We start from the raw sequence: 27,848 nt of genomic DNA, 5'->3' as shown, positions 1-27,848 counted from the left end.
AAGGGGTGTGCTCTGGGGAGCTCTGTGCCACCCTGGGAATTGCAACTCTGGAAACTGGTTTCCAGCTTGCTACTCACTGCAGCAACCTGCTCCAGTCCTCCCACCTGTAACACTGAGTTCCCTCAAGCCATCTGATTGAAGAAGTTCTTTGCTAGGGGTTTCAGAGAGCGGAGGTCCTTAGACAAAAGGTCACAACCTGGTGTTTTCTGTATGAAATATCAAGCAGCATCATAAAGATTAATTGCTCTGAGAGTGAACTTCACTTTCTACTTGGTGAAGGAAGTTGGGCTTTCCCTGCTCACCTTGGAGCAGTGTATGGATGCAGGGGTCCCGGTGCATCAGCATCTCCCACCACACTGCAACAGGCTGATGCTCCCCAGATCTCTCCATAAGGTGGAGACACGGTCCATCCCACAAGAGTCCCTGGAAGCCCTTTTCTCTCCGCCTTTCTCCGTGAAACGACGGTGGCAGCGTAGTGCGAGGCATTGCAGACTGTTTACAGGCTTCTAGAGTTCCCAGGCACTTTAGGACAGCGTCCTGCCGCTGTTTCCAAATGCACAGCCAGGACTTTTATAAGTGAACTTTCCTCTCCGTGTCTATTTATTATACGTAAACATTTGCCAGAAAAACACCAGCCGGGCATGCTCAGAACCAGCCAGATCATTGCAAAAGGCAGCGGCGGCGTCCCATGTGATAAGAGCCCTGTGCTCCTATTCTTAGCGCTGGAATGTACACAATGCCCGCCGCCCCTGCGCGCAGCGCCCGGCAGCGGCAAAACTGACTGCGGCTCAAACACGGCCAGAAATCACCCTCTATGAATCACCTACCTACTGAGAGAAACCTCCCGTGCGTTTATAGCTTTTTGTCCAGGCTCTAGCTATGGAAAAAGCCAGCAGAGAATAAACGACAGAGAGTAAGTGCATGCAGTGAAGGACAACAGAAGGTAAACGTTTCTACCCTTCGGTTCCACTGCAGGTTGAGCAGTTAAGCCATGACCGTAGATACTCATCATATTGTTCTGCCTGGCATTTAATTTAGTCATTGTGTGTCTGATTAACATAAAAAAACCACAGCCAAGCAGAGTTAATAAATAACTTTTAATGCAGATTCCCAGTCTCTAGGGTTCTGTTCGCCCTGCTGCGGAGTTCAGCTCTGCCAGATTTGCATTCTTTGGGAGTGACTAACTCTAAAGGAAAGAGGCACAAGCTACTAAACTGCTAATACTTTAAAATAGTGAAGAAATGTCTAAGTGCATTTATTCAACATGATGGAAATAGACAAACCAATTGCTTCAGCCCTCCAACTTTAATCCAAAATCAGCGAGATAACTTCAGTGCTTTTGCTTCTTGCCAACGACACAGGCAGTGCTGACCTCAGAGTTGCAACCTATCTGATAACTTTATGAAAGTTTTAAAGGGTCTTAGCGACCTTTTGGCTTCTTTATTATTTTCCCACTGTGCCTAAACCATGTTCCATTTTTATGTGTAATAGTGAACGGATATTTACAGCAACATCAAAGTCGTGATTTGTTCCCTTGGAGCTGGATATTTCAATAAAAACTGCTAAGAATTTGGGGTTTTTTTTCTGCCAAGCCCAGAATTCATCTCTCTTGTATTTTGCTATGGAAGAGGGATCCACTGAAGAGTTTCTCTTCAAAGACCAGGACTTCTCCTCTGAACTGCTGAGGCAGCTGAATGCTCTGCGGCAGAGCAGGATGCTGACTGATGTTACCCTCTGCTCTGGGGGCTTTGAAATCCCCTGCCACCGAAATGTGCTGGCTTCCAGCAGTCCATACTTCAAGGCAATGTTCTGTAACAACTTCAGGGAGAGTCACCAGCCTAAAGTCATTCTGAAGGGCATTGATGCTGATATTTTGGATCAGATTATCCTTTATGTTTACACTGGGGAGATTATCATATCCACTGAGAATGTCTTGTGCCTCTTGGAGACTGCGTCCATGCTGCAGTACACTAAGCTGTTTGAGGCCTGCTCTACCTTCCTCCAAGACAAGCTAACTCCTGACAACTGTCTGAGCATGATCAGACTGGCAAAAGCCTTGAACTGCCAAAGCCTGAATAAGAAAGCCAAGGCTATGGCTTTAAAATGTTTTCCTATGGTGGCCTCTTCTGAGGACCTGAAGGACCTCTGTCCCACGGAGCTCCTCGATTACCTTGGGGATGATGAACTCTGTGGGGAGGAGGAGCAGGTCTTTGAGGCATTGATGGTCTGGATCCGGCATGACCTCCAGGCACGACAAGGCTACATCCAAGAGTTGTTCAAGAAGGTCCGACTTCAGTACGTCCATCCAACTTTCCTCTTCCATTTCATTGCCAATGACTCACTCATTCAGTCCTCACCCACTTGCAGGAGCATCCTGGAGTCAGCCCGGAGACACATGTTTTCCTTGTACAGCAGCAACACTCCTGACATCAAACCCATGATGCATGTTCCTCGCAGGTACTCCAACCAAGAGTTCCTCATCATCATTGGTGGCAGGAAGGACAGCCAGCAGACAACGAGGGATGTCCTGCTATATGATGACAAGACGAACCAGTGGCTGAGCCTGGCCAAACTTCCCATGCGCCTGTACAAAGCCTCTGCAGTGAGTTTACACAGCAATATTTTTGTGCTTGGAGGGATGCCTATTAGCAATAAGAAAAGTCTGGTCAGTGGTAATATTTACATTTATTCCCTCAAACTCAATCAGTGGAGGTTGATTGAGCACATGCTAGTTCCACGTTATTCCCACAGAAGCCTGGCATATAAAAATTATATTTTATCATTCGGTGGAATTGGTGAAAACCAGGAAATCCTGAATTCTGTGGAAAGATACGATAGTGTCTACAACACCTGTGAGAGCATGGCAAGCATGCCTGTTGCCGTCCTTCACCCTGCTGTTGCTGCCAAAGATCAGAGGGTTTACCTCTTTGGGGGAGAAGATATAATGCAAAACCCTGTTCGGCTTATCCAGGTAATGGTCAGTCCTGCTTATCATAGGCAATTTCTTCTAAGGTATTCAGCAGTCCATCACCTTCATGAGAAAATCAAATCACTCAAGTATTTCATTATGTGCTGCAGCAAGAGGCAGGATGAGTTGATCCAGCACTGCAACTCTTCCATCTTCCCCTTCTGAATGTTTTTTCAGGCAGCAGCCCCGAGGCACTGCTTTGGGTGTCAGTCAGCTGTGCCACTGGTGGGCACTGGGGCCAGGGCTGCCACAGATGATGCCACGGCAAGCAGCAGCAGCTCCCCTGCCTGGCATCATGCCTGTAGCCCATCTCACCAAAATCAGTGCTTTCACTTGGCGCTGAGCTGGGGTCTGAGCTGCGCACCTGCTCGCTCGCAGCAATCGCAAACACTCGCGATCATTAGAGCGATTAGGTACTCACTCATCAAAGGGCCAGAACTTAAACTGACAGTCATTTTGGATAAACAGTTGTGTTAAAAATGTGGCTCCTGCCACATGTTGCTGGCTCTCTGCCTTCTTTCAACCCTTACACGCTTTTAGGAGGAAAAAATATATTACGTTTTTTCTTATCTGATTTGATGCTTTAGCAACATTTAGAAACAATAATGTTTCTTTTCCCATGAGTGTTTTTCACTGTTCGAGATGTTTTAACTAAGGATCATTAAGCTGAGATAGCAACCAGGACATAAGCAATTCTTTATAATGGTACTTCATTTTTGGGGGAAGGAAATGTATTTATCAGTTAGTGGGGAGATGCTCTGGTGATATTTCCTATATTAAGAAGCAGATAACTTGACATACAAGTTTGTGTCACCCAGATGCAGATGATTGAAAGCTCATCATCTGGCAACAGCTCTTTTTCTCACATAAATTGATTACTTAGATACCACTCTAAGTCTCTTTGCCAGTCTGAGTGCATGCCAGTCATCAGCATAAATATAGCAGCTGGGCAAATACAGTGGCTGCCAGCAGAGCTAGGTGAACATGATGTTTGTTTGCCCAGGAAATTGCTAAGGCTAATGAGGAATACACAGAATAACTGGAAAATGAAATGAATCATCTTGCCCTTTGGCAGAACTGGTTACAGTGATTTAATGGCCATACAAGAAGCCTTCATATGGCAGATACACTGCTTTAGTGCCTGTGCTAGCATCTCCTGAGCAGACAACCTTGGGGAGCCAGAATGCTTTCCAAGGGGACATATTAGGGGAAAAAATGGGTATATTCTCAGATTTCCAGCAGTTTGAGCCAGAGGATTGTATTTATTAGGGCAAAATAAAACCTAGAAGTTCCTCTGTAATTACAGATGTCAGTTAAAATGAAACATAAACAACTGTGTGAATATCTTTATTTTTTGTCAGGTTTACCATGTCTCCAGGAATATGTGGTTTCGTATGGAGACCAGAGTAGTGAAGAATGTCTGTGCACCAGCTGTCGTGATTGGAGACCAGATTATCATCGTAGGTGGTAAGGGCTCTGTTTCACCTTCCCTCTCCCTCCTCCTGCCTAGACCCTGTGGGTTTTTGCAGCCTTCCTGTTTGGGGTGCTCCCTCAAAAAGCACCAGGATCTTGGGAAGGAAAGGAGGATTGTTCCCACCCTCCTTACACTTCTCTTATGGAGTTTCATGGCGATTGGAGATAAGTTCTCCACGAGGCACTCTCTTGTCCCAGGTAGCAGTACCTGGGTGGAGGAAACCGAGGAAAAGCCAACTCAAGTTACTGCTCTTGGGAGGAAGCCAGAAGCATGGGGGTCCTGAACCTCCCCTGCCTTGCAGCCTGGTCCTCCCTGACTGCTCCATTGGAAGAATGGAAAGCACTGCTACCACAAGGCCATGGATGGCTTGTCAGGATGGGTGGGCTATAGGTCTATGAGGTCTTGGTTGGTCTTTTAGCTGCCTGCTTGGGGGTAATATCCCAAAAGGAGTGTGAAACACTTGGAAAGAGGAAACTTCTCACTGTCTTTTTCAACCTGAGGACCAACCTCTGTCCATGGCAGTTGGGTGTATCATGTCATTGATAATTTGCCCCTCTACAGTCCTTAATGCCTCTTCTCTGACCACAGACTGCCAAAAGGAAGCATATGTTGAATTATTTAAGGCAAAATGAGACACAGAGTATCTTTAGCAAAGCAGAGGATTGAACCCAAACTGCACAGGACTTCAAGGTGGTGTCACCCCTCCCAGAGAGGCCACTGCTATCCTTTGCAGTGAGAAGAGGGGAGAGCTGAGTCCAAAGGTCCAAGACTATCAGGCTTCTATGTGGCAAATTGCCCTCATCTCAGACCCTACTCGTGTTTTTCTACATGGGCAAGGTACTGCTGGGTACCAAGCTTCCACACCTCCAGGTGGGGACACATTGCACCAGGGCATTGTCCCTCTTACCAGCCCTTTCAGCTGATCCGAGGTTATATCACCCCTCAGAGGAAGAGCTGTCCACTGGGTCACTGGCATGGTGGCAAGCACAGATGTGGTGCTGAGGGCTTTAGGAGTGGAATGAGTACTGGTGGCACCATGCTGTTGCATACCCAGCTGTAGCTGTTGCATACCAGTTGTAGCAGACAGCTACAACTCAACCCAGCAAGGTCCATCACATGTGCCACTGGTTTCTGTATTTCCAAGTGAAACTCTAGGAGCCTGTTTGGTAAAAAGAAATATTTTCAGATGTTTGAAGGCACTTGCAGATAACTGCAAGCTCCAACTGTGTTTGACACATTGATTGCCTGATTTGATGGGCTTTATGGTGCTCATCAAGCCTCAGCTGCCAAGGTGCTACGAGACAGGATGAAGACAGACAGGAAAGGAAGATAGACAGACAGGCATTCCTGGGACACATCATCACTTCTGATTTTAGATATCTTAATTCTGCCATATTATATACTACTATAATAGGTTTTATTGAAGACCAGCATGAAATATACTATTATTATTCCTTCTGCTGGCCATAAGTGCCTAATTCCCATCTGTCTCTTCCACCTCTGGCTTTGCATTCAGGGTACACCCGGAGAATAATTGCTTATGATACAAAAGGCAACAAGTTTGTAAAATGTGCAGACATGAAGGAGAGACGAATGCATCATGGGGCCACTGTCATCAAGAACAAGCTGTATGTCACAGGAGGACGATGTCTCACCTCAGACAATGTCATCAAGGACCTGGATTCCTTGGACTGCTATGATCTGGAGACTGACACATGGACACAAAAGGGAAAACTGCCGCACAAACTCTTTGACCATGGGTGCCTTACACTCCAGTGCGTCCCCTATTCTAACCTTCTTTAAGTGACTTTTGGTACTTCCTTGATATTTTGTGCTTTTCTTCCCAGAAAGGACCCACCTCACTCTGCAGAGAGCACATGGGGAATCTTCACAGGGTCTTGCAAAGTCCTGACCTTGAAGGTATCAGCAGTGTTAGTCCTTCCCAGACCCTGTGCCAGAAACGTCATGAGCTTTGCACTCATCCTGTATTCACATGGCTGATATTGCATGTGGTGCTGCTGAGTCCAGTCTGGAGGCCTTAATCATCTCAAGAGGAAACAGGAAAAAGATACTGGGTAAGAACCCAGTGTGGGATTTGTCCTTGTACAGACTTAAAAAGTGAAGAGGGATGCTGGTATCTCCAGGGAAAGTAAGATCTTTGCTGTCATGCAAACTCAGCTGCCTGCCACAGCCCTGTGCTGCTCATTGCTGACTGAGCCCTCTATTTCCAGTGGTGGGAGTGTTTAGGATAGGATGCCCTAAGCTCCAGTCTTGTAGCCAGCCCAGGAGCAGCTGCCTGAGTTTGCTGTGGTAGTCAGCTCATAAGAAATAAAATTTTAATGTTCCTAACAGCTAATTAGAAATTGGCAAAAGACTGATGCTTTGATCTGAACTCCCAGTGCAACAAGAAGCAGATTTGGCTTTTCTGAGCAAACACTCTTCCACAGTGCAGGGAAGATTTTTGTTCCATCTGCCTGCCCTCTGAAGGAACAGGAGAAGACAGGAGGGAAATTAAGATTTTCTGCATCTTCTTTTTCAAGGGATGTTATTTTGCAGGGATCTTCCTTCTCCTTATCATGAGGAATAGCAGTGGGGTTAGTTAGGATGACTTTGGCCGATGGAGTTCTAGAAATGTAGAATAGCAGAGTGGACAGATGGAGGAAAGGGGATGTAAAAGAGAAGAGGTATTGGGAGGAACATTTTCTTTTTCCCTTTCTCCTCTCTCCAAACCACTGGAAAAAAGCCCATGAGACAAAGCCAGTGACAGGAAGCCAGCTTTCCAAGAAGAGCAAGTCTAAATCTGCCACTTGGCAAAACAACTCTGGCTCCACCAATATTTTCATGGGGTTCTGCTGCTAAGTGCATACTTTTAAAGGGAGGGGATTAATCATCAGACACTGAAAAGGCTGTGAACTGCTGTTAGGTCACTAGGCTTGGTAAGATTGCTGAGATAGCAAGGAGCTTTACAGATGACCACTATCCAGAGAAAGGATGGCAGAAACAACACCCTTTTTCTTCATATTTGAGACAAGGTGGGACTTTTCAAAGGGTGCAGGATGACACGAGGAAACCATGCTCAACCTTCCTCTTAACAAAAGGCTGCACAGCCACGTGGTCACCACCACATTGAAGAAAACCAGCTCCAGACACTAAGATCCCTTCCCATAAATTGAGCAGAAGAGTGACAGAAATAGTTAACAAAGTAGAGGGCTGGAAGGAAGCATTTAGTATGAACTGCTGGCTTAACAATGCAAAATAAAAGGGCTATTATTGTTTGTATGAGCTTTGTGTTTAGGAGTCCCCATTGTTCCCTCCCTTTGTTGATAAAGGGAATTGTTTTTGCACCAGTGAGTATTGCCAGGGTTTCTTTCTAAGGACCTGAGTAAACCTGCAAAAAATGAGTGGGAACTCAAACTCCTCTCCCAGCTCAGAAGCCTTTGGCTACATTTCTCTTGTGTCTTTCAGTCTATATCATCATCTCCTCCCTGTGCAAAGCAGAACTAAATCATGGCACTTGCCAAATTGAGCTGGAGCAGTGATTCATCCTTGCTTCCTCACAGACCAACTCCAGCTCTCTGGAGAAAGAAGCCTTGTCATGGCCAATTATGGAAAGTCTGCCCCAGGGAGATGTTTATTCCTAACCCTGCAATGCTGCCTTCCATAACTCCATCCTGTTGTGACCCCTCTTAGCTCCAAACTCCAGGAGACACCAGTTGCTGCCATGCATTTTAGCTGACACAGATTCCTGCCAGGCTCATGACTGTACCCAGAAGAGAGGGGGAAAAAAAGTTGAATTGGGGCCATAATCCCATGTTTGCAAACCATTGTCACAGTCATTGGTTTACACTTAGAAGCAAAATTATTTTTTTTAATTCCCATATCATATACCTAATGATTTTCTCTGTGTTCATGTGGGACCAAGCAGTAACTTGCACAGCTGGGCAGGAAATGGGGAGTGCAAAAAAGAGGCAGGGATGCAGCAGAATGGAGCACAGCATCTTTCCCCCATCTCTTGGGGAGCCCTCACTTCACCCCCAGGTCCTTGGAGATGCCAAGGACTATGCCAAACTCTGCTCTGGCTGCAATCCTGTGCTCCTTCCCTTCACAAATTTCACACCTTATGCCCATAATTCAAGGAATTTGGCATTGTTAGGCTTTAAATTCAAAACCTGGTTTCTAATAGGCTTTCGTCTTGTGGCGAGTTTTGATGCAAATTCTGACAAAGCTTTTGGGGGCCTTTGAAGAAGAGAGGTTGAAATCAGAAAAGAGTGTTGAGCCTTTCCAAGACAGACAAGGGCTAGCAAAGTTGCTCAGTCACGGGTAGGGAGCAGCACACACAGCTGCAGGATGGGAAACTCAGCTCTGGGTGGGTGCTGTGGGGAGAAGGGATGTTGCCTTTCTAAAGAGGTGCTGACCACCACCTGGCCCACCTAGACCAGTACCTAATACTGTCCTCACTGCTTTACAGGTGTAAAAGCACTCCTAGCAAGGGTTGGCCAAGATGCCTCTTTCTCCATTGTCAGGAGGTGACTTTTCAAGCAGGATCTGCAAGGTTGTCACTACCTGATACACTTTTACATGCTTTTTCAGAGGTCTGATAATTTAAACAGTCAAGCAATTGAGTATTCACCTAGATGGGAATCCCCCACGGGAAAGCAGTAAGGTTCTTCACAGATAAAATGATGGCCCCATGAAAAGGTGGGAATTTGTTGCTCTTCATTTAATAACCAAGGAAGCCATGGAAAAGAGGCTTTTTTAAAAGATTTCTTCTTGCACCTTCTAGAAGGGTTGAGCACCTGCCACATTTTTTTAAATAGGGAGTGCTCTAAAAGTTCATCAGAGTTCCAAGGCCTTGTTCCCAGGTGCCCTGACACAGTCACTAGACCATGGAAACCATAGGACGACAGGGCTGAAACCAGTCTGTTCCATGGGACAGTGAGTTACCCAGTCCCTCATGGTACTTGTCCAAAACACTGAAAATCTGCCATGAAATGCTCTGATCCCTCCCCAGGTATCAATAACACTTTAGGTGTTATTGACCTTAGAGCTTTTAACACTATCTTCTTTGCTGTACCTTCTGCCACAGAGATAAAGGGCAATTGATTAGCCTTTTAGATACCATATATTTTTTTTTCGTCTTTAGAGTTTATTAGGACATTTCAAAGTCTGTAGACTAAACAAACCCAGCCCTTTCAATCTTTCCTCATAAGGCATGTTTTCTAGACCTCTGATCATTTTTGTTGCTCTCCTCTGGACAATTTTCAGTTTGTCTGTTGGTGGTTTCTTTATTTATTCAAGTGCAGGGCCATGGCTCAGCCTTGCAGTGCTGAGAAGGGCAGTAAACCCTTTCTGCATCTTACCTACAGCATTCCTGGTCTCAAAGCCCAGGAGGATTTTGCTTTTCACAGCAGCAGCACAATACTGACTGGAGTTCAGCTGTTGTCGCGGTTAAGGAATGTTTGCAAGTTTGGGCAAGGTCATATGGAAAGACTGCAGGACATCCAGAATCTCCCAGGGTTATTCCCTAACTCCATCTTTGCTTTGGCTCATCAGGATCCCAAGCCAGAACCTGGTGAAAACAATGTCTCTCCATGGCTTCAATAAAGGGCTTTGGACATGGCCCTAATTATTGTGTTCTCAGCTGGGTTCATCACTAATTCTATTAATAGTAACAGCAAATATTTAATGTTTCAGTATATATATATATTTTTAATACTAGGGGAAAAGTTTCAGGCAAAAAATTCTTTTCAACTTTCTTCCCCTTGCCTTGCTGCAAACCCAGAGCTGAATCCTGGTGCACAGGCAGCCTGTGGCAGAAACTCTGCTTTGATCTCAGCAGAGAGTCATAGGTTAAGCCTGTGTTTTTTCACTGTAATTGTTTATCAAACAATGCAGTCCTTTCCAAGGGCAGTCTTTTTCTTCTGCAGTAATATGTTTATAATTATAATGCATTTCCTGCTTCTTTTTGATTAAACACACCTGACAAAGTAGGAAAGATGTCAATGCATAAATAAATGGGCACACCAAGTTCATTGCTTTGTCAGTCCTCTTTTTCCAAATGCCAAGGAGTTCATTGTGAGGTGAATCCTCTAGCTGAGAAGGGAACAATTGGGTAGAGCATACATGAATAGCGTACAGGGTAATTTATCCCTGGCATTGTTCCTTAGCCTGACCTGAGAGCCATTAATAATTGACAGCAGCAAAAACAATCCCTTTTTAAAAATATAAACATCCATACTTTTTTTCCAGTTGCTTGAAAGCACCCCCGCAGAAGTTGAAGTCATATTCTCCATGGCACAATGAGCATGAATTCCTGAGTGCAAGGCTGCACCTGTAAAGGAGCTGAGATCTGCTAATTAGTGGACTGCTAATAATATTTTCAATGGCTAAATCAAATGAGTTTTCCCACAGTCCAAATGAAGCAGACCCCTTATGAACAAACTGATGTCTCAGGCTGCTGGTGCCACCAGTGTCCACAGGGCTCCCCAGGGTTTGTGTTGGAGCCCTGAGAGATTGATCTGGCCTCTTCTGTTTATTGATGTTTCCAAAATAGTAGCAGAGTAGCAAGGAGCCAACTGCTCTGTCACTCGGCAAGTCACCCACTGGCTCCAGCTGCTGCCTGTCACTTCTCTCCCCAGAGCTCTTTGTTTGCCTGCACTTCTTTCATGTTGCAAGAACCCTTTCCCAGAAAAGCAAGCAGCAGCACATCTCGAGCAGCCCTGGGCTAATAGGCACATGTCTCGTGGCTGCTTTAAACACAAGGCATCCCCACAGCTGTAGGACACTATTGCCTTAAGAGTCAGGGGTGAGCCATGAGGTAAAACATTGCTGGAGGTGAGAAAAAGTGGAAGAATCTGGTCCACTTCTTCATCTGGTCAGGAAGATGCTTGTAACCATCCTCCTATATCTAATCTTCCCATGCCTAGTTCTCTGAAGTTTGTTTCTTGACCAGGCTGTGCCTTTTGATGAATAAGCCATGTCCCACCACCCCTCCCTAAAGCAGGCATGGTGGGACAAGGACAAAGACATGTTTGCTTCCTCAGATCCCCCAGTGCCACATCTGTAATGACATCCCCTGAGTTTTGCCCTGGTCTTGGCACATTGCTGAATTTTCTCTCTTCTCTCAGAGACCTTCCTAGGCTCTGCAGTCACCCTGAACCAAAGTTTGGATGTGGCAGTGATCGCCCAGAGCACCAGGAAGTGACACCAAGGACTATCAAGTCCAAATTTTCAAACTGATGGGATGCTTTTGGTCTGTAAAATCAGCCCAAATCAATCTGAGCCTTAAAGCAGAGCCCTGGCAGCTCTCTGTAAGACCTGGGGGACTGTACGGGAATGTGTTCAGCCCCAAGGAGCAGAGAACAAACTTAATGGAGAGTGCTGCAATGTGAAACTTGGCTACAAAGCTTCACTGCTGGGAAAGGGCAGTGTTTTATCCAGATCAGCAGCAAGCCCTGGAATTAATAGGCTTGATTAAACTATTTTGATGTGCATGGTATGTGGAGATAAGGGCCCAGTTCCCTAGGGTTTCCACTGAAAATTAGATGTTAACAGTACGTGACATTCCCTGACAGGAGTAAGGAACACTGCTGGAAGACAAGAAACAAGTACAGACCAAGGGGCAAAAGAGGCACTTCTTCAGAGAGAAAAGTTACCATGAACTTGCTGGATCTGTTTCAATGCTGAAATGACGTGGACCCTGGCACCAGGCAGATCGAAAGCAAGGGAACTATGCCTGCTTTGTGTTGTTATGACACATATATTTCCCTGAAAATGACATTAAAATGTACCAGAGGCTCAAACACTGTTCTGTTTATCTATTCCCTGGGTAGGATCCTAGAGACAGCCTGAGCACTGCAGAATATGGCCTCTGTGAAGTAAACTTGGCCTCTGGCATGAGGCCCATCAGCAAATGTGAAATGGGAAGCCAGCGCGTCAGGGCATCCATGACTATTGCCCACAGCCGCCTGTCAGAGCTGCCTCCCTTGGAGACACACAAAGGATGAGCCATGGCAGGACACTCCCCTGCCATGCACTGAGGCTTGCCACAGATGGACAGAATGGTTCGTCCCCATTGCATTGACCCTGGGTTCATCCTATGCAGAAACATGGAAAGGCTCCTCATCACCCAGGCTGTCAACAGTGCCTCAATGTGTTTCAGGCCACATTTCAGCCCTGGCACTCCCTTGCAGTGGAACTTGCAGCTGAACGACCATTAATTCACGGTGTGGACTAACCTGTGTATGCACACAGAGCCATGGCATCCAACGGAGAAGACTCCCAGCAACTTAACTGAGCGCCAGCTCGAACCTTGACGGAGGAGGAGAACAGAGAGGTCCTGTGGATGTTCTTCAAGATGCTGTGATATTTAATGGCTAATTCAGACTTTTTAAAACAAAAGAAGTCTTTGGGCTTGGTAGGATCTGGCTGAAGGCTTCTGGCTGAGAGATCCTGGTTAGCGCCTACAAGATCTGTCTGCTCATTATGACTTGGAACACATGTCAGTAAATAGTGCCTGTTTCTTCTTCCAGGGGGCTCTGGAAACTTTTTCAGGAGAAAAGTAGCAACACACAATGAAAGAATGGTTGTAGGCAAACTGAACTACAAATGGCAGGGAAAGCAAAAGCATGTTCACCCTTCCAGCCTTGAGCATGTTTTTTATGGCATGAAATGTGACATGCACAGTAGATCAAGATATCAAGCTGAGTCTGTTATTTGTGATGGCAACATAAAATACACAGGCCCGTACTCCAAAGAGCTTATGAGAAACTGGGAGGTGAGGACAGAAATGGCCCTCAGGTCACCAGCTGGACTTTCAAAGCATCCAGCTCATTTATTAGGCAAGAGCAACACCTTATGCCATAGCCTGGATAACCAAAGTAGAAGTGAAATGAAATGAAATAAAATGAAATGAAATGAAATGAAATGAAATGAAATAAAATAAAATAAAATAAAATAAAATAAAATAAAATAAAATAAAATAAAATAAAATAAAATAAAATAAAATAAAATAAAATAAAATAAAATAAAANATAAAATAAAATAAAATAAAATAAAATAAAATAAAATAAAATAAAATAAAATAAAATAAAATAAAATAAAATAAAATAAAATAAAATAAAATTCAGCTCTTCCCTGTGGCACCATGATACACAGATCAGCATAAAAATATGATCAAACAAGTGCCAAGGCCCAGGAAACTTGGCCAAAAGTATCTGCACCAACCTTTCTATCTCCAGGTGCCTCATTGCTGGAAGAGAGCCATTACCCTTCACCTAAGAGAAGAGTTTTTTCCCCTGATTTTCCATGTCAAGTTTTTTCCCTTCTCTAGGAACGGTAGTGGAAGGGTTGGGACAGCTCTAGGAATGGGCACACACCTGGGAAATTGGATCCCTTCTGCTTTTAAAAACAAGTGATTTATAGAATAAGGACAGAACATTCAGACAGCTCAGGGAACTCTGATTTCCAGGAACAAGCTATAAAAGCCATTTAGATTGTCTGAAAATACTTTGACATTTCTCTTTCATATTTCCAAAGCGATTTCAAAGGTAAGGTAGTGCAGACCAGTCTTCCTAGGACTGCCACCGGTGAAGGGAAATGCAGCTGGGGAAATGATTATATGGATCAGTAGGATTTTGCCTTTATCATATTTGTTTAACTCTAGAACATATTTTCCTCTACTGATTTGTAGCTGTACTACTGCAAATACATGGATTTTCATGTAAGTACAACACACTGTTTTGTGGCTGCAGTATATTGGTAAGTTCAACTTGATCAGGAGAAAATCCCAGCCCAGGTTTTAGTAGAAATCTTCAGATACACTGATGCTGCCAGGCTCAGTGGGATATGGCACTTGCAAACAGCATGAGTCATTTGCCCTGGAGCTGTAGGAGCAGAGAAGATTTGAAGATCTAGATCAAATTGGTGAATCTGCAGCATCTGACACAGTTTAAGAGGTTAAGCCTATTTATAGACAAATGAGGGTAATTTTCATAGCTGAAGGGATTGTAATTTTTTTTTTCAATAAATTCATAATAAACTCTAGGGAGGAGAACACTGAGATCTGTACTCAGATAACTCTTTGGAGATGAGAGGAAGTTTGTCCAAGACAAGGATGGAGTTAAAGGAGCCAGTAACTCAAGAGTGTATTATCCTCTCCCTGGATTAAATTTTGGTTTCAGAACAGTACAAAGCATCCCTGTGGAGCCAGATCTTGATCTCCCTGCCTGGTGGTTAAGTGGGACCCTCACAAGTGCATTTGAAGGGGGAAACAGGGAGAGACAGAATGGATTTGTATCCGCCTGGAAACAAATAGCTTATTTTCAGAGGAATTTCTGTTATCACTTCTTGTCTTATTTCTTCTTTAGCAAAATATAATGTTTATTATTCAAAGGGGACAGCATTTTGCTCTTTTAGTGACATGAAATTAAGTAAACATTCTTGAACAAATTGTGAACTATCAGCCTTACAGCCCTGTGGTAGATCACACCCCTTCTCATTCCAGTCATGTCATTTGCCTGTGGATTATGTCTCACAGCAGAATCAGCTCAAAGCCTACTTTGAATTTTGCCTAAAGTCTAACTTGAGGAAACCCTCTTGGTTTTCACTAATGGTGAAAATGAGAGTTAGTTTGCTAGTGAGTATCAGCAGTTATGTAGCATCACCAGTAAGTGAGAAAGGATGTGACTTGCTGAATGATTATGGGTAAAACATTTTTTCTTTCATGTCTCCGATGCCACATCATTAAAATAACAATGATACCAGCCCCATAAGGGCATTTCAAATGAATTTGCTAAAGCCTGAAAAAACACTGTCTTTTGTGAATTGCCAAAGATTGCTTTTGTACAATCCTACTGCAGCTATTTACTCTTTAGGAAGTTACCACACCTATAGAAACAGTGCTCTTAATTAATATAATAATATTCTTAAATTAATGGGTATTCATCTGGATAAGCACAAAGACTTATGAAATTAATATGGGACTGATTTTGATGGAGGCTATCACCACCCTCAGAAAAAGAAGGAAAAAAAAAATAAAGTTAGTCCCCATCTCCTTTTCCTAAGATGTAGGGGTTTTAATGCTGCTTTCCATAGAAATCAAGGATGTATTGACTATGGACTCACAGACCCATTGAAAAAGCAGGACCTTGTCATAAAGGACACAAACACTAGCAGGATTTGCAGGTGCATTGGGCCCATGGACTAGTGGTGCTTTCACTTAAGCAAAGACTCTCTTGCTTGGAGCCAACCTCCCAAGTAAGCTTAAAAACTTGAAAATCATCCCTTTGAGGTTATCCAGAACTTTTTTCCAAATTCAGCATAATGATGTAGGGATGTATGGAGCACTCCACTCCCTCAATCAACTCCCAAGTCTGCAATTTCAGATCATGCCAAAACATAGGATTTCCATAACATGCATTTCTACATCCCAGGTCTGTAGAACCAGGCCCTTGCTTGTCTTCCTGGAAAAAGCAAGTTTCTCTGTTCTTTCGATGTTTTTACACCAGCCTTTCTGAGATACCTTCTTGTAACATCCCCTCAGTATCTGTTTTATTTTAAAAGGATAAAAATGCATCGAAGTCTCACACATTCTTGCTGCTTTCAAGCTTCTCCAATTATGTGATTTATATGAATTCATTCCCTTTTTTGTTAGAATTTTTTTTAGCTTAAATTTCATATACTCAGTGGCAAGGACAGAGACCTGCAGGGTGTGTTGTTTTTTAAAACCATTTTATTTTGTCTGCTCTGTGATGAAAACATCTCTGTAAATGTAGGATTGCAAAGATGTTTGGGCACCTGCCATCACTCTATTAACTTTAAGCTGATCCTAGGAACTGGCAGTACTTGACTATTCGGTTCCCAAGTAGCATTTGTGAACTGCAGGAGTCCTTCAATCTTGTCTTCCAAGTATGATTCCTTGGGTGCCTGCACTCACCACCTGTCTTGGTAAGCTCAACTCAGCCTGAAATCTTACAGCTAACATGAGACATCTTCATTCTTTGGCTTCTGCATGTGTGTCTCAGTACAAAAGGGACACAGTGTGAAGATGCCCAAGCTGGCAACCCAGGACACTCAACAGCATAAAATTTGTCAGCCCTTGTGCAAGTCAGAATTCCTACTTTATGCCCTGGAGCTTGACCTGACAGTAGATAAGTCAAATATTTCTAAGCAGCCTTGTGGCATTGGTTAAGTCTCCCAGGACTAGCAGGGGCTCCCTGGATCTCCCTGTTTTTCACACCTTCCCAAAAGCAGCTCCACTCAGCGAGCTTCAAGCAGGGCTAGCAATTCAAGCAACTGCCTTTGAAAACTCTAGCCTTGGTCTTTGTGAACTCTTGATAACAGCACTGCCTGGAGTGAGCAAAGAGCTTTCCTTGTTTTTTTTTCAGTCAGAATTCAAGCAAACTTTTGCTGACCTCTTCATTTTGGCCATTTGATTTCAATGGGAAATGGACTGCACAGGGAACTTGGACCTCAAGCCTTGTATATTTTCTCTGATATTCTTTTATCTTCACTAAAAAACAATTACTAATATATTAAGCTAATGTTTCTCTACAGAGGGTCACACACAGTTCAGCATGCATCTTGCATCCAAAGATTTTTCCAGGTCTCTAGTGTTAAGTTTTTCTAAACAGGTCGGCTATTTACTTGCTGTTACTGAAGGGAACAAGCAGAGCCCTTCTAGTTGACATCTAAAATAATGAAAGGAAAACCATATGTAAACCATACTTTCTGGAAATAAACTAACCCTTCTACATTTACAGGGTCAGGGGAGTACGAGTGACCCCACATATCCCCATGTGACTGCCCAAGTTTCTACATAGCAGGAGAAAACAGGTCACACAGATGTAGTTACAGAAGTTGAAATGGGGATGCAAGGAAGATGAGGAAACACTGCCAGATTTAGAGTAACAGGTGGTTCTTCTGTGGCATCCACAAGGAACGAGTGGTGCAGGGTGCTGAGAGCAACCTGTGCCGAGACGCCTGCACAAGACGGGCTGGAAAAGTGTCTGCAGGGATGGGGCACCATGGAAAATAAACAGAGGAACCTGCACATGTAGCATCAGCCCTTTCCTGTAATTGGTCCTGCAAGGAGCTTCAGAGAAACCTGACCCAGTGATAAAGACTGTAGCTTAGGACTTTGGAAAAATGGGATTTAGGCACCTGCTGCCCAGACTATGTCTTACTATCAACAAACAGCTTGGCCACGATGCATGTATCCCAGCAAGTGCTTAAATACCTTCACAGACGTGGGTGTTGCTGTCTCAGTTCTCCTGTTTCCTTTCCATGCTGAGCAGAAAATAGCTGGTCTCTAGTTTGCATGTTGGAGAAGACAAATGCACTCAGCTGTGTCAAATGCTATTTGAAATGAGTTTCATATTTTAGGGGCCCACTCAACTCAGAAGAAAGACACCATTCCCATTTCCAGCCCAGCAGAGGCACCTCATGTGACCCTGCAAGTTTCTGCCCAGCAGAGGACAGGTCACACAGAGACAGTGACAGAAATCCAAGCAGAGAACTGTGATCCAGAGATTATCAAGCCCTGGCAGCTATGGGGGTGAATTCAGAGCAGTCAAGAAGAAAACAATTAGCACAAGGTTTGAAACACAGTCTCTGTGGAAGCTCAGAAAGGCTTCAGAAAGATTTCAGTGTCTCATATGGATATTGAGCTGGGTTCTCCACTGTTCTACCCCTCATGTGAGCACTGGCCCATAAAGTAAACACAAAAAAATACTATAGTCATTGTTTACCTCCAATTCATGTTCTAAAGGCTGCCCAAGAGAAGGAAAAGCTGTATTTTAACACACTAAGCTTATAAGACTACACTGCTGCCATGTGCCCAGGGCATTCAAAGGGGGCAGCCAGACCCTCCCTAGGCCCACTGACCTTTTCCCATTGATGACTAACATCAGGCCTGCCTTATGAACTGAGACCAACTAGTCCAGAGTGGCAGTTCCTTGGCAGGAACTTAGTTCACCTTTTGGTGCCACATTTAATAACCCTGGGTGGTACTTATGGGAATACATTTTCCAGCAAGTGACATACCAAAGCCTTGATGAAATCAGGCCTTCTGTCTGATGTCAATCACCTACCCTTTGCCAGTTCAAAAGTGCTATCTGTTCTGGAAAGGCACATCCCAAGGTGTGCTTCAGCCCCGAGACTGCAAATAAACCTGGCCTAGCAACATGCTGTAGTAGAAATAAGTCATAATCCACAACCTTCAACCTGCTCTTCTACACTTTGTGTTGAACTACAGACTCACCAAACTACTGGAGGTACTTTCAAGTGTCGTCCTGTCTGTTTTATGTGAAATCTTTCATGGACACTGGAGCTGGAATATACAGAAGCATGGGTATCTACTGGAGGCATGGGTATCTACTGAGGGACGTTAAACTGGAAGTGCATCTGCCACCTTATTTTGCAGACATTACATGGTCTTTACAACAGATTGACCCAAACAGCTGATTACAAAAATATGAAGATGTATTATGGCGTGGGCAATGTTAAGCCTCAGCTCATGGCCCAAGGCTATCCTTGCTAAATATGCAGAAGTAGGCATTGTTCTCACCCTAGATTAGGTTATACTGTCAGTTCTTGTTGTTCCCTGGTGTCAATAGGAAGTATGTTCTCTGGCATCTGCATCAGGCCCGTTTGCACCAGTCCCCGATGGCTGCAGAGCTGCAAATTCTGCTTGTGGGTGGTGACTTTGCCTCCTGATCTTTTGTTTTCAAAATGCAGCTGCAGAGGAGAGGAACATGGCATCATTATTGCTATGAAAGGTCTTTTCATCCCCTGTGGTTTCCGGGTTAGAGCTGTGTTGGCTGAGGATTCCTCCCCCAGGGTGGAGGAGTAATGGAAATGCAGTCTAAAACAGGATCAGGAGGAAGATGTGAAAATGAGCACAAATTTACAGTGTATGAGTCAGTGCCACAAGGAATCTCTATCCTATAAGTCAAGATCACACCTCTGCTTGGTACAGTAGAGCTGTTCCCACACAAAGAGAAGGCATCCTGTGGTGTTCAGCATCTTAAAAAGGACTTACGTCCTGACTGAAAGTTTAATAGTGGGAAAATACTTTCAGGTGAGTAAAATTGCAATTTCAGAGAAGGGTAAGGAAAGCAAGCATGGCATGCTGCATTCATGATCTGCTGTAAAAGAATATAGACCAGGCACTGAGGCCAAACCCTCTGCATCTGCAAATCAACAAAGCCTCACTGATGCTAAACTGATGCTGCACTGTTTAATTCTGCTGACGAGCTAGCCTTTGTCATCAAAACTTTTACTGTAAGGAGTCCCTGATGGGATATTGTATTTTAAAATTTTTATTAACAGCCTCATTTTAGATTGTTCAGAGGAATCAAACTATAGCACAATGAGTATGCAACATGGGCTGAGAAATTCCGAAGACAAGTTCACTGTTGAGTGTCTCCAGACTTCCTGGCCCTATAAATCTGCAGTCCTTGGCAGACTAGGGCTTCCAGTGGCTGGAGCTCCAGCCTGAGCCTGTGGGTTCTCCAAGGCAGATACCAAGTCCTCAAAGTGGGAAGAATTTGTCCTCCAAGGAAGGAGACAAAACCCAACAGAGAATGACTGTCTCTTTTTAGGTAAGTGTGAACATGGCAAAGCACAGTGAAGCCCAAAGAGCAGGGCCAGGATTGAGCCAGGCAGGATTAGGAGGTTGACACTCAAGGCAGCCACAAGGCAGACCAGACAAGCTGCAGCCTGCTCTGAGCTAAGGGTCCAAGGGACTGGCACAATTGTGATAAAGAAGCAACGTAAAACATTTTTATTGCTGTATTTGTCTTGAGGACAAAACACTTAACTAAAGTAGAAATCTGATGTAAGAGGGCAGGTCAGAGCAGAACAACAGTGGGACAGCTGGTGGGACTGCTACAAAACCTGACCACTGGGCCGTCCATCCGGACATCCTGCTTGACACCAACCCATCGCTTCTCCGATGGGCCCACCAATGGCCAGAGAGCAGCCTCATGCCACACTGCCTGCTCACCTGTCACATGCAGGCAGAGCAGTGCACTGGCTGTGCAGCAGCCTGCCCACGGGCAACCTGGCAGCCCAGGGAGGCACCTCGCATTCCTCCGCCGTGAGTGCCGGCCGCACCCAGCTGCCTGCCAAGTCACCGTGTGTCCCAGTGCCAACCCTCCCACCAGCGGCTCTCCTGAGGAATGCAGGAGGAGCTCTTCCAGGAGAGAAGGTGCTCACAGAGGTGGTGGACAGGTGGTGTCCCTCCCCATCTGTGGGCAGATGGTTTTGGGACAACTATTTCCAAGGAATTTCGAGATGAGGATGACTCATGCTCGAACATGTACCAGCCTGGGAAACACCCCGAGAAACCCAGGACAGGGGAAGCCCAGGACTCAGCCCAGGACAACAGCCTGGACCATACCTGTGCTGTTGGCACCCACTTCCCAAACAGTTCCTCACATGTGTCCATGCAGATGTGCACCTGGACAGGCAGAGGGGACGCTTGTCACCCCCTAGATCACTAGGGCATGGCCAAAGGCAGGCCTTGAGCCACAGAGGGTCCACTCTCCACATCTCCGGGTCCACTCTCCACATCTCCTGTTTAGGCAGGGAGCTGTGGCACTGTATTATGAAGGCCTGTGTGTAATTTCTCAAATAGCTGGTCTCTGCTGCTCTCAGTTTATAAGTGCAATGCCTTTTTCCCTAATTGCTAGACTGAAAAAATGCTGATGGCATCCGCGGTTCAGGGTGTTCCCAAATAAAAATCATGTTTCCAAGGGCATATGGACATCTTCCTTTCTTCCATGAATTTGCATGGCTAGAACCTGTTGAACTGCTGACAAGGCACTAGGAAGAGCAGGATCAGGTCATCCTCTGGAATCCATCCTGGCTTATTTGAAAGCAGACAATGTTTCAAATACCAAAAGCTGAATAGAAGATGCTATTTGTTACTCTTGGGAGCAGATTTCCATTGTAGAGGGCCCAGTCTTATTTGCACTAGATTGCCTTATAACGTGCAGGTGATTTATGCCATTCTTCAACTACAAACTATATTTACACCCACTTTATGGTCTCTTTATATTGCTGAAGTGTAGTAATGTGACTGTACGGTAAGTGAAAGAGATAATTTGTCTACAAGAAGAAATTCATCACAATAAAGGTATGCATGAAAAATAATTTTTTTTTCTTGGAAAATATTCTGTCTGGTTTCCTCATGTGAAAAAAACCATTCACAACACAGATTTGATCTGCAGGCATTGTTTCCAGTGACCTGAACACCACAGATATGTGTGACATCTTCCTCTGAAATGGGGTCAAAAATTATGAATCTCTTCTGTAGCTAGCTTAATTTTTATTCACAGTATTTATCCAAAGATACCAAGCAGAGAGTAAAAAAGCAGTCTAAATTGTGAATAAGGATAAATTTATCGTGCTTGCTTTTTTTTGATTTGCTTTTCCAGCATCCGGAAAACAGATCTCTTCCTATTCTAAGCTATTTTTCCAGGGTGATTTTACTTACAGTCAAAAATGAGCATTGTGAAACCAACTGTTAAATTTAGATCTTCAGGCTGTTTTCATCAGAACAAAAACACAGGGATTTGTAGCTGTCAGCTTCCCTGGAACTGGTTCATACAGAAACACCAGATCCTGAGCTCAATTAACTTAAGGTGGTTTCCAGTGATACTGGAGACACAGGCATGAATCCAAGGTGCCTTTGGACTTTATGATGAGGGATCTTTTGAGTATTTCAGGCAATGACCAGACTGGGAGACGTAGCTGGGAGAGTGCCACTTTAGTGGTTTCTCACTGCTAGCTTCCTGCTGAAACTTTTGAAAGAGGAAAACAACATTTCTGGTTTCTCATTTTTCTTTCTATTTTAGGATATTATTTTGGCTACAGCTGGAGCTTTCTAGCTTTGAAAGCCAAATTCTACCATTAGACCAGCAGGGCATTTTATCTGGGAGGGAATGAAAAATGTCTGGAACATATAATAGAGGACCAGCAGGATTCTTCTCCAAATACTGGTCTCAGTAGATCCATGCCAATTTTGTATTGGGCATAATGTTATATCTTCTTTGAGAGAGGGCAGTTCTAGTGCTACCTGTGCCACTAAAACACACACTTTGTTTGCTTGTAATAGGGGCTAAGTCCTCCCATGAACTGTCTGATGGCTTTTAAGACCAGATTGCTTAATATGCTAAATTACAACTACCTTATTATTCTGGATAGAGTATTTTTGTCCAACATGTCAGAGAGATGAACACTGGTTATAATACAGTGCCTCTAAAGTTCACAGCAATGTTTTCTGAGAAAAGATGTCCTGGTTCACTGGTAAAAGCAATGTCTTTCCAGAAGAACAAATCAGCCCATTACTGGATAAGCTCTTGCCTTTGGAACTGTACTTCAGTCTTGTAATTTCATCCAAGAAGTACATTCTAGGCCAAAAATCTGGTATCTGCCACTTGAGTTCTTATCATATTCTGTTAGTCCAGCAAACAATGGTCTGACTGCTACAGTTTATTTTCAGGAATCAGTTGCATCCTTTAAAATGTTCATGTGTAGGCTCTTTTGTTGTTGATGTTGTTTTGAATGTCCTTCGCACCAGATTAGTTTGTCCCAGTCCTGTATGTCATCTTTGTGTGGCTTTTTGTAGGGAAAAACTTACAGCTTGCTACCAGACTCACTGCTGCTGACAACCTGTACAGGATAAAGTAAATTAAACCATGAATGCAGTTGGTCAGAAAATTGGGTTTACATGTGAAGAGGCACAATTCCAGGGCTACCTTTTAGTATCCCCATTAAACATTATGGAACCTGTTGTTAATACATTTTATGCTGCCAACTGGATGAGCCAGGTTAGGAACAAAATCCCTAGGAAGCATTGGAGTTGTCCTCCCAGAGAAGAAAAATGGTTTGTCACTAGAGTCATTGATGCTAGTGCACAACAGAAGACTTTAAGTGGCTCATAAGGACAGCTCATAGGAAAGGATAGAAAAGCAGAGAAACAAAAATCCTGCCTCCTGAGGCACACTGGGGTAACATCACAATTTTAGCAACCTCTTAATGTTTCTAACCCGAGTTTCCCTGGAAAGCATGAATTTCATGAAAATGTCGTACCGTTGAATTCAACCTTTTCCTGGTGGAAAGAATGCAACCAGACATTTTGTCTGCTGAGAGAATGCCTCTTTTTCTTTTTCCTTTCTGTTGTTAAGGATAGAAATATTTAGGCACATTATATAGAAAACACATAGGCTACAGATGGAGAAAAGAGAAAATCTGGGAGACGATGTCCTCTTCTGCCCTTTGTGATACCCGTGCCTGGGAAACAGGAGGATATTTTTGGAATATTATTTTAAAAAGCAGGGAGGGGCTATCAGGTTTCGTTTCATCTGTTGGTTCTGATCTGTGATGCCAATCATGCTACAATTTTAAATTATAAAATTAAGTCCTGTGTTGTGAGGAGCAAAAAAAAAAGAGACAATGCCCTTCTTCACAGCCAGGGTGTACCTGTGGCGATCTGTGCTTTCACCACTAAGCCCATGTTACTGCAATTACTGTCTGCCTCGGACCCACTGATGTGAAGCCTATTACATCGGCTTAGTCAGACAGGTCAGTGCAGGAACCCTCTGCTCTCCAAACCTCAGCCCCTGCCAGGACAGAAAATGGGCTCCCCTTTCTAGAGGGACTGTGGTTTTAACTAACAGTGTATGTTGGTATGTATGATGGCTCACAAATTCATGGCTTAACTGACATCTAAATCCTCAAGTCCTTACCCAAGGCTCCCTCAGGAGGATCCATCTGGACCCCATACACCTTAGTAAAGAAGGATCAACAGAGAGCACAAATTACCTCCCCATGCATTCCCATCCTCTCTGGGAATAGCATCCATCTGTGCTTTCCATTTTGTCCCTTCTCTACAGCCTACAGATCTTTCAGCCATTTTGGTTTTACACTGACTTCTGCTGAAACAGCTGATGATTGTACAGTGTGACCATGTGGGGAAGATGGCCCAGAGATGCACGAGTATATCTGTTTATATCCAGATAAGGCTGGGTATTGGGATGGAGAGTGGCTTTGAAGGTCCATCAAGATAAGGGAGTTGAGTGGTATCCCCATCTGACTTTTCTTGAGAAATACATTTGACTGTAATCTTGCACAAATCCCAGCACTGGGGAAGGGTGAAAAGGGATCAACTGTTCTCATGGTATCAGTCATTCCTTAAGCTTTCAGCTATAGTGAATCCACACCAGAAGATAACGTGGCTTCCTACTCTGATGGCACGAATGCTTTGGAGCTACTCTTGGGTCTGAAGATTTTAAGTTGAATTTACCTTCCCTTTCTTTCTTCAACTTAAATGCTTTGTTTCAAAGACAGCAAAGAGGCGCCAAAGACATCGTTAAATCAGTTTTATGGGAAAAGCAATAAATTTACATTCTGGCTTGCAGGGTTGTATATTGTCTACACTGCTACCATGAACTAATTTAGCTGGAGTAGTTAGACTCCAATATGATGAAAAAGGCTGATTCTGCACAGACTAAACAGTAACAGCTTTGTACAAGGTAAGTGGCAGTGCCTGGGAACAGGGGGAAAAAGCTGGTATCAGGCAGCTTAAGGTAGCTGTCTTATGATGTATCTTTGCATATCAAATAGCTCAGAGAGATCTAAAACTTCAGCTGTTTAATCAGCTGTCACCTCTTCAAGGTTTCCTAATTCTCCTGTGCTACACACATTGCCTTTGGATGATACGTATTTTCCACAGACACATGACAGAACCTCCGTCAGGGCCCATGTGTCTGTCATTACCCTCCCACACCAGAACTAATGTCCTTTCCATAATGGATATAGATATGTAGATACATGCAATACATGGCTTTTCTCCATTAAGTTAGCCTCAGTTGTATTATCTCAAATAAATTTTGCTGCAGTTCTTGCTGGATATTCAACCAAAAGACAAATGCTATAAGCACTTACATGAGTTTCATGTTCAGTGGAATAGCAGGTCACTAAACTTGGATCCAGAAGCGTTTACCTTCCCTGTGCTCCAGCTGGTGAACTTACAGTGGTCACACTTTAAAAGTCAGCCTACACTGCACAGTGCTCAGCACCCTCCAATATATAGCATAATATCTTCTGGGAAATCTTTTTTTCTTGACCACCAGCTCTGCCTCTAGGCAGCAGGGTTGGAGGAAGGGGACTGCAGCCACCAGCAAAAAGCCTCATTTGAACCACCACAGAATTTCAAGCTAGGGTACTCTTTAGGGACACACACTGCAAATTTAAGATCAAAACCTGCTGCACTGATATCAATGGGAAAGTTGCCAACAGCAGCTGCAGATGCCACATTAGCTGTTCTGGCAGCAGAAGAGGAGACTGTTTTAAACTCTCAGATGGAAACAGATATTGTGTCCCACCTAGCCTGGGCAAATGCCTGGTGAGTTAGAGCAAGAGAACCTTAAAATTAGATGGAAACATACTAGGACTCAGCTTTTTTTTTTTGATGCAATAAGACTGGGAAATCATATTAGAGAATATAGTTCTGAAAAAAAGCAATTCCTGCTCCCCAGAACCTGTAACCTAAAGAGCAGGATAGGACAGACTCAGCTGACAAATTTGTTCTTGAAGTGAATCACTGAAATTTAAGAATTTCCTGCCTGCAAGCTGAGCCAGGATATGTGTTCTAAGCAGACTTCTGACTTGAGTGGAACAAAGGTAATCTGAAGTGGAAAGCCAATTCCATCCCTGTACAGCTGGTGCACACAAGAAGCATGGAGCCACAGCGTTCCTCCAGCTCTCCTTGTGTCCAGGGACTTGTTAAACCCAGGCCATTTGGCATCTTGGCTATCATAAAATGGAAGAAAACTGCCCTCCCAGGCCAGGTGATGAATTTTGGATCAGAGGAACAAAATTTTCTTCTCAATTGGCCTTTCACTGTAATGTGGCAGCTCACATATCTTACCATGAGCCAACAAAGAATGACAGGTAACTTTTTTCCCCCTTTAGGACTGATTTGCAGTGGCTGGTTAGAGTACCTAACTGCTTCTGCAGAGCTCAGAGGCTCTTAGTGTGCAGCAGCTCTTGCCAATAAAAAAACCCAAAACTGATGTTCCAGCTATGCAGGTGGCCTGTTTGGACATCTGAATTATGAACCCACTGAGTTTGCTGAGTTATTCATCCTGCAGTCCTGTATCACAATTTTATTATGGCCCAGATTAATAATTTTTCCATCAACCCCAACCATCTGAACCCCTGCAGAATATAAGGGGGCCTTTTTGTGACCTTGAGGTATTATCACAGCCTGCTCCTCAACCTTTGTGAAAGGAACCTGTGATACTCTCTAAAAATACTTCTGCCCATCACTCAAGTGTTGAGATGAGCAACTTGGCATGAGGCTGTATAATTCTAGTAAGAGACAGAACTTGTCTTTTGAATGGGAAGACTCTCAAAACAGTAGGCTTTTTTTATTTCCTGCTGTTTTAGTGATATTTTCAAATTTAAAAAACAAGCCACTAGATATGTATTTATAAAGATAGATCTGGTACTACTTAGAGCTTTCTTCTATTTTACAAGGAGAAGACTGCCTCTTTCTCAGCTAAATCTTGGAATGGTTTTGCAGCCGAAGAAATACTCCGAGTTCATTTCTCCTTTTGCAGGTATCAGTACTGTGCCCTTTCTTTGCAGCTACCAGCTCTGGACTGATAAAAAACATCTTGCAGAGTACCTCTCTTGGGCTACCTCCTTTTCCCAGTATCTTCTAGGAGATGAGTTCCCATTGCATGCAGAAAAACAAAGAGCTCTCAAAAATGCAGTAGCCGTCCATCATCATTTCAGCACAGTGTGTGCTGAAAAATCCATCCTTGTAATAACAGTGATGCTGCTGTGACTACTTGGCACTTTTCTCTGCAAATCCACTTGCTTGCTGGAAAAATCAGGCATGCTCAACCCCATGCCTGGCCAAGAAACTCCAGATGCTTTATTGCTTCATTCTCATGCTGTGTTTAGACTTTTCATGCTTTCATATGAAAACACATGGGAGCCCTAAGTGGGTACTCTATTTATTTCTTCTGTAAAGCCCCTTTACTTTATGAGAGTTAAAGGTTACAAGGAGTGAATGGCTGTTGACTCCAGGGGTTACTCCTAAAAAGCAAACCAACACTGATTTTTATTTCTGTTTATCTGATGCTTGCAGACCACTATACACCATGAAAACATCAAAAGGCACTGAAGGGGAAGTTGAAAGCAGGGGTTGACCACTGTGGTTATGTCTGCACACAGCACTAAGAAGCACAAAATAAGTATTTAAAACTGTTGCTTCTGAGGACACCTAAATCCCTGCAGTCCTGGTTCTCAAAATTATGCATTAGCTGCTCCATTACAAAAAGGCCTGATACACTGGCATCTCTCCTTGAGATTGCGAGTGCCAATTAC

The 27,848-nt window shown here is 43.9% G+C and overlaps 1 protein-coding gene across 3 annotated transcripts; it reads left to right on the top strand.

The window, feature by feature from the left end:
* The first annotated feature begins 721 nt into the window (after nt 1–721).
* KLHL38 (kelch like family member 38) lies at nt 722–12,970 on the top strand. 3 transcript variants are annotated; one of them, XR_001519950.2, is made up of 4 exons: nt 1,622–2,971; nt 4,330–4,435; nt 5,959–6,517; nt 12,017–12,970. XR_001519950.2 is itself a non-coding variant. In XM_033512443.1 (3 exons), exons 1-3 carry the CDS (start codon nt 1,622–1,624, stop codon nt 6,243–6,245), a joined length of 1,374 nt encoding a protein of 457 aa, XP_033368334.1. In that variant the 5' UTR covers nt 722–1,621; the 3' UTR covers nt 6,246–10,474. The 3 variants fall into 3 exon arrangements, 2 of the variants coding, with proteins under 2 accessions (XP_033368334.1, XP_015475692.1); XM_033512443.1 differs by lacking the exon at nt 12,017–12,970 and having other exon boundaries at nt 722–2,602; nt 5,959–10,474; XM_015620206.2 differs by lacking the exon at nt 12,017–12,970 and having other exon boundaries at nt 722–2,971; nt 5,959–10,474.
* Nucleotides 12,971–27,848: the final 14,878 nt, after the last annotated feature.

Source organism: Parus major, chromosome 2 (genome assembly GCF_001522545.3).
Source record: "Parus major isolate Abel chromosome 2, Parus_major1.1, whole genome shotgun sequence".
Classification (NCBI taxonomy): domain Eukaryota; kingdom Metazoa; phylum Chordata; class Aves; order Passeriformes; family Paridae; genus Parus; species Parus major.
This window is presented reverse-complemented; position numbering and strand designations above follow the sequence as displayed.

Excerpts from the sequence above, each read along its gene's own strand:
- KLHL38 (XM_015620206.2), top strand. The coding sequence starts at position 1,622 with ATGGAAGAGGGATCCACTGAAGAGTTTCTCTTCAAAGACCAGGACTTC. Across the intron at positions 2,972-4,329 it reads ACCCTGTTCGGCTTATCCAG|GTTTACCATGTCTCCAGGAA; the intron begins GTAATGGTCAGT and ends ATTTTTTGTCAG. Across the intron at positions 4,436-5,958 it reads CCAGATTATCATCGTAGGTG|GGTACACCCGGAGAATAATT; the intron begins GTAAGGGCTCTG and ends CTTTGCATTCAG.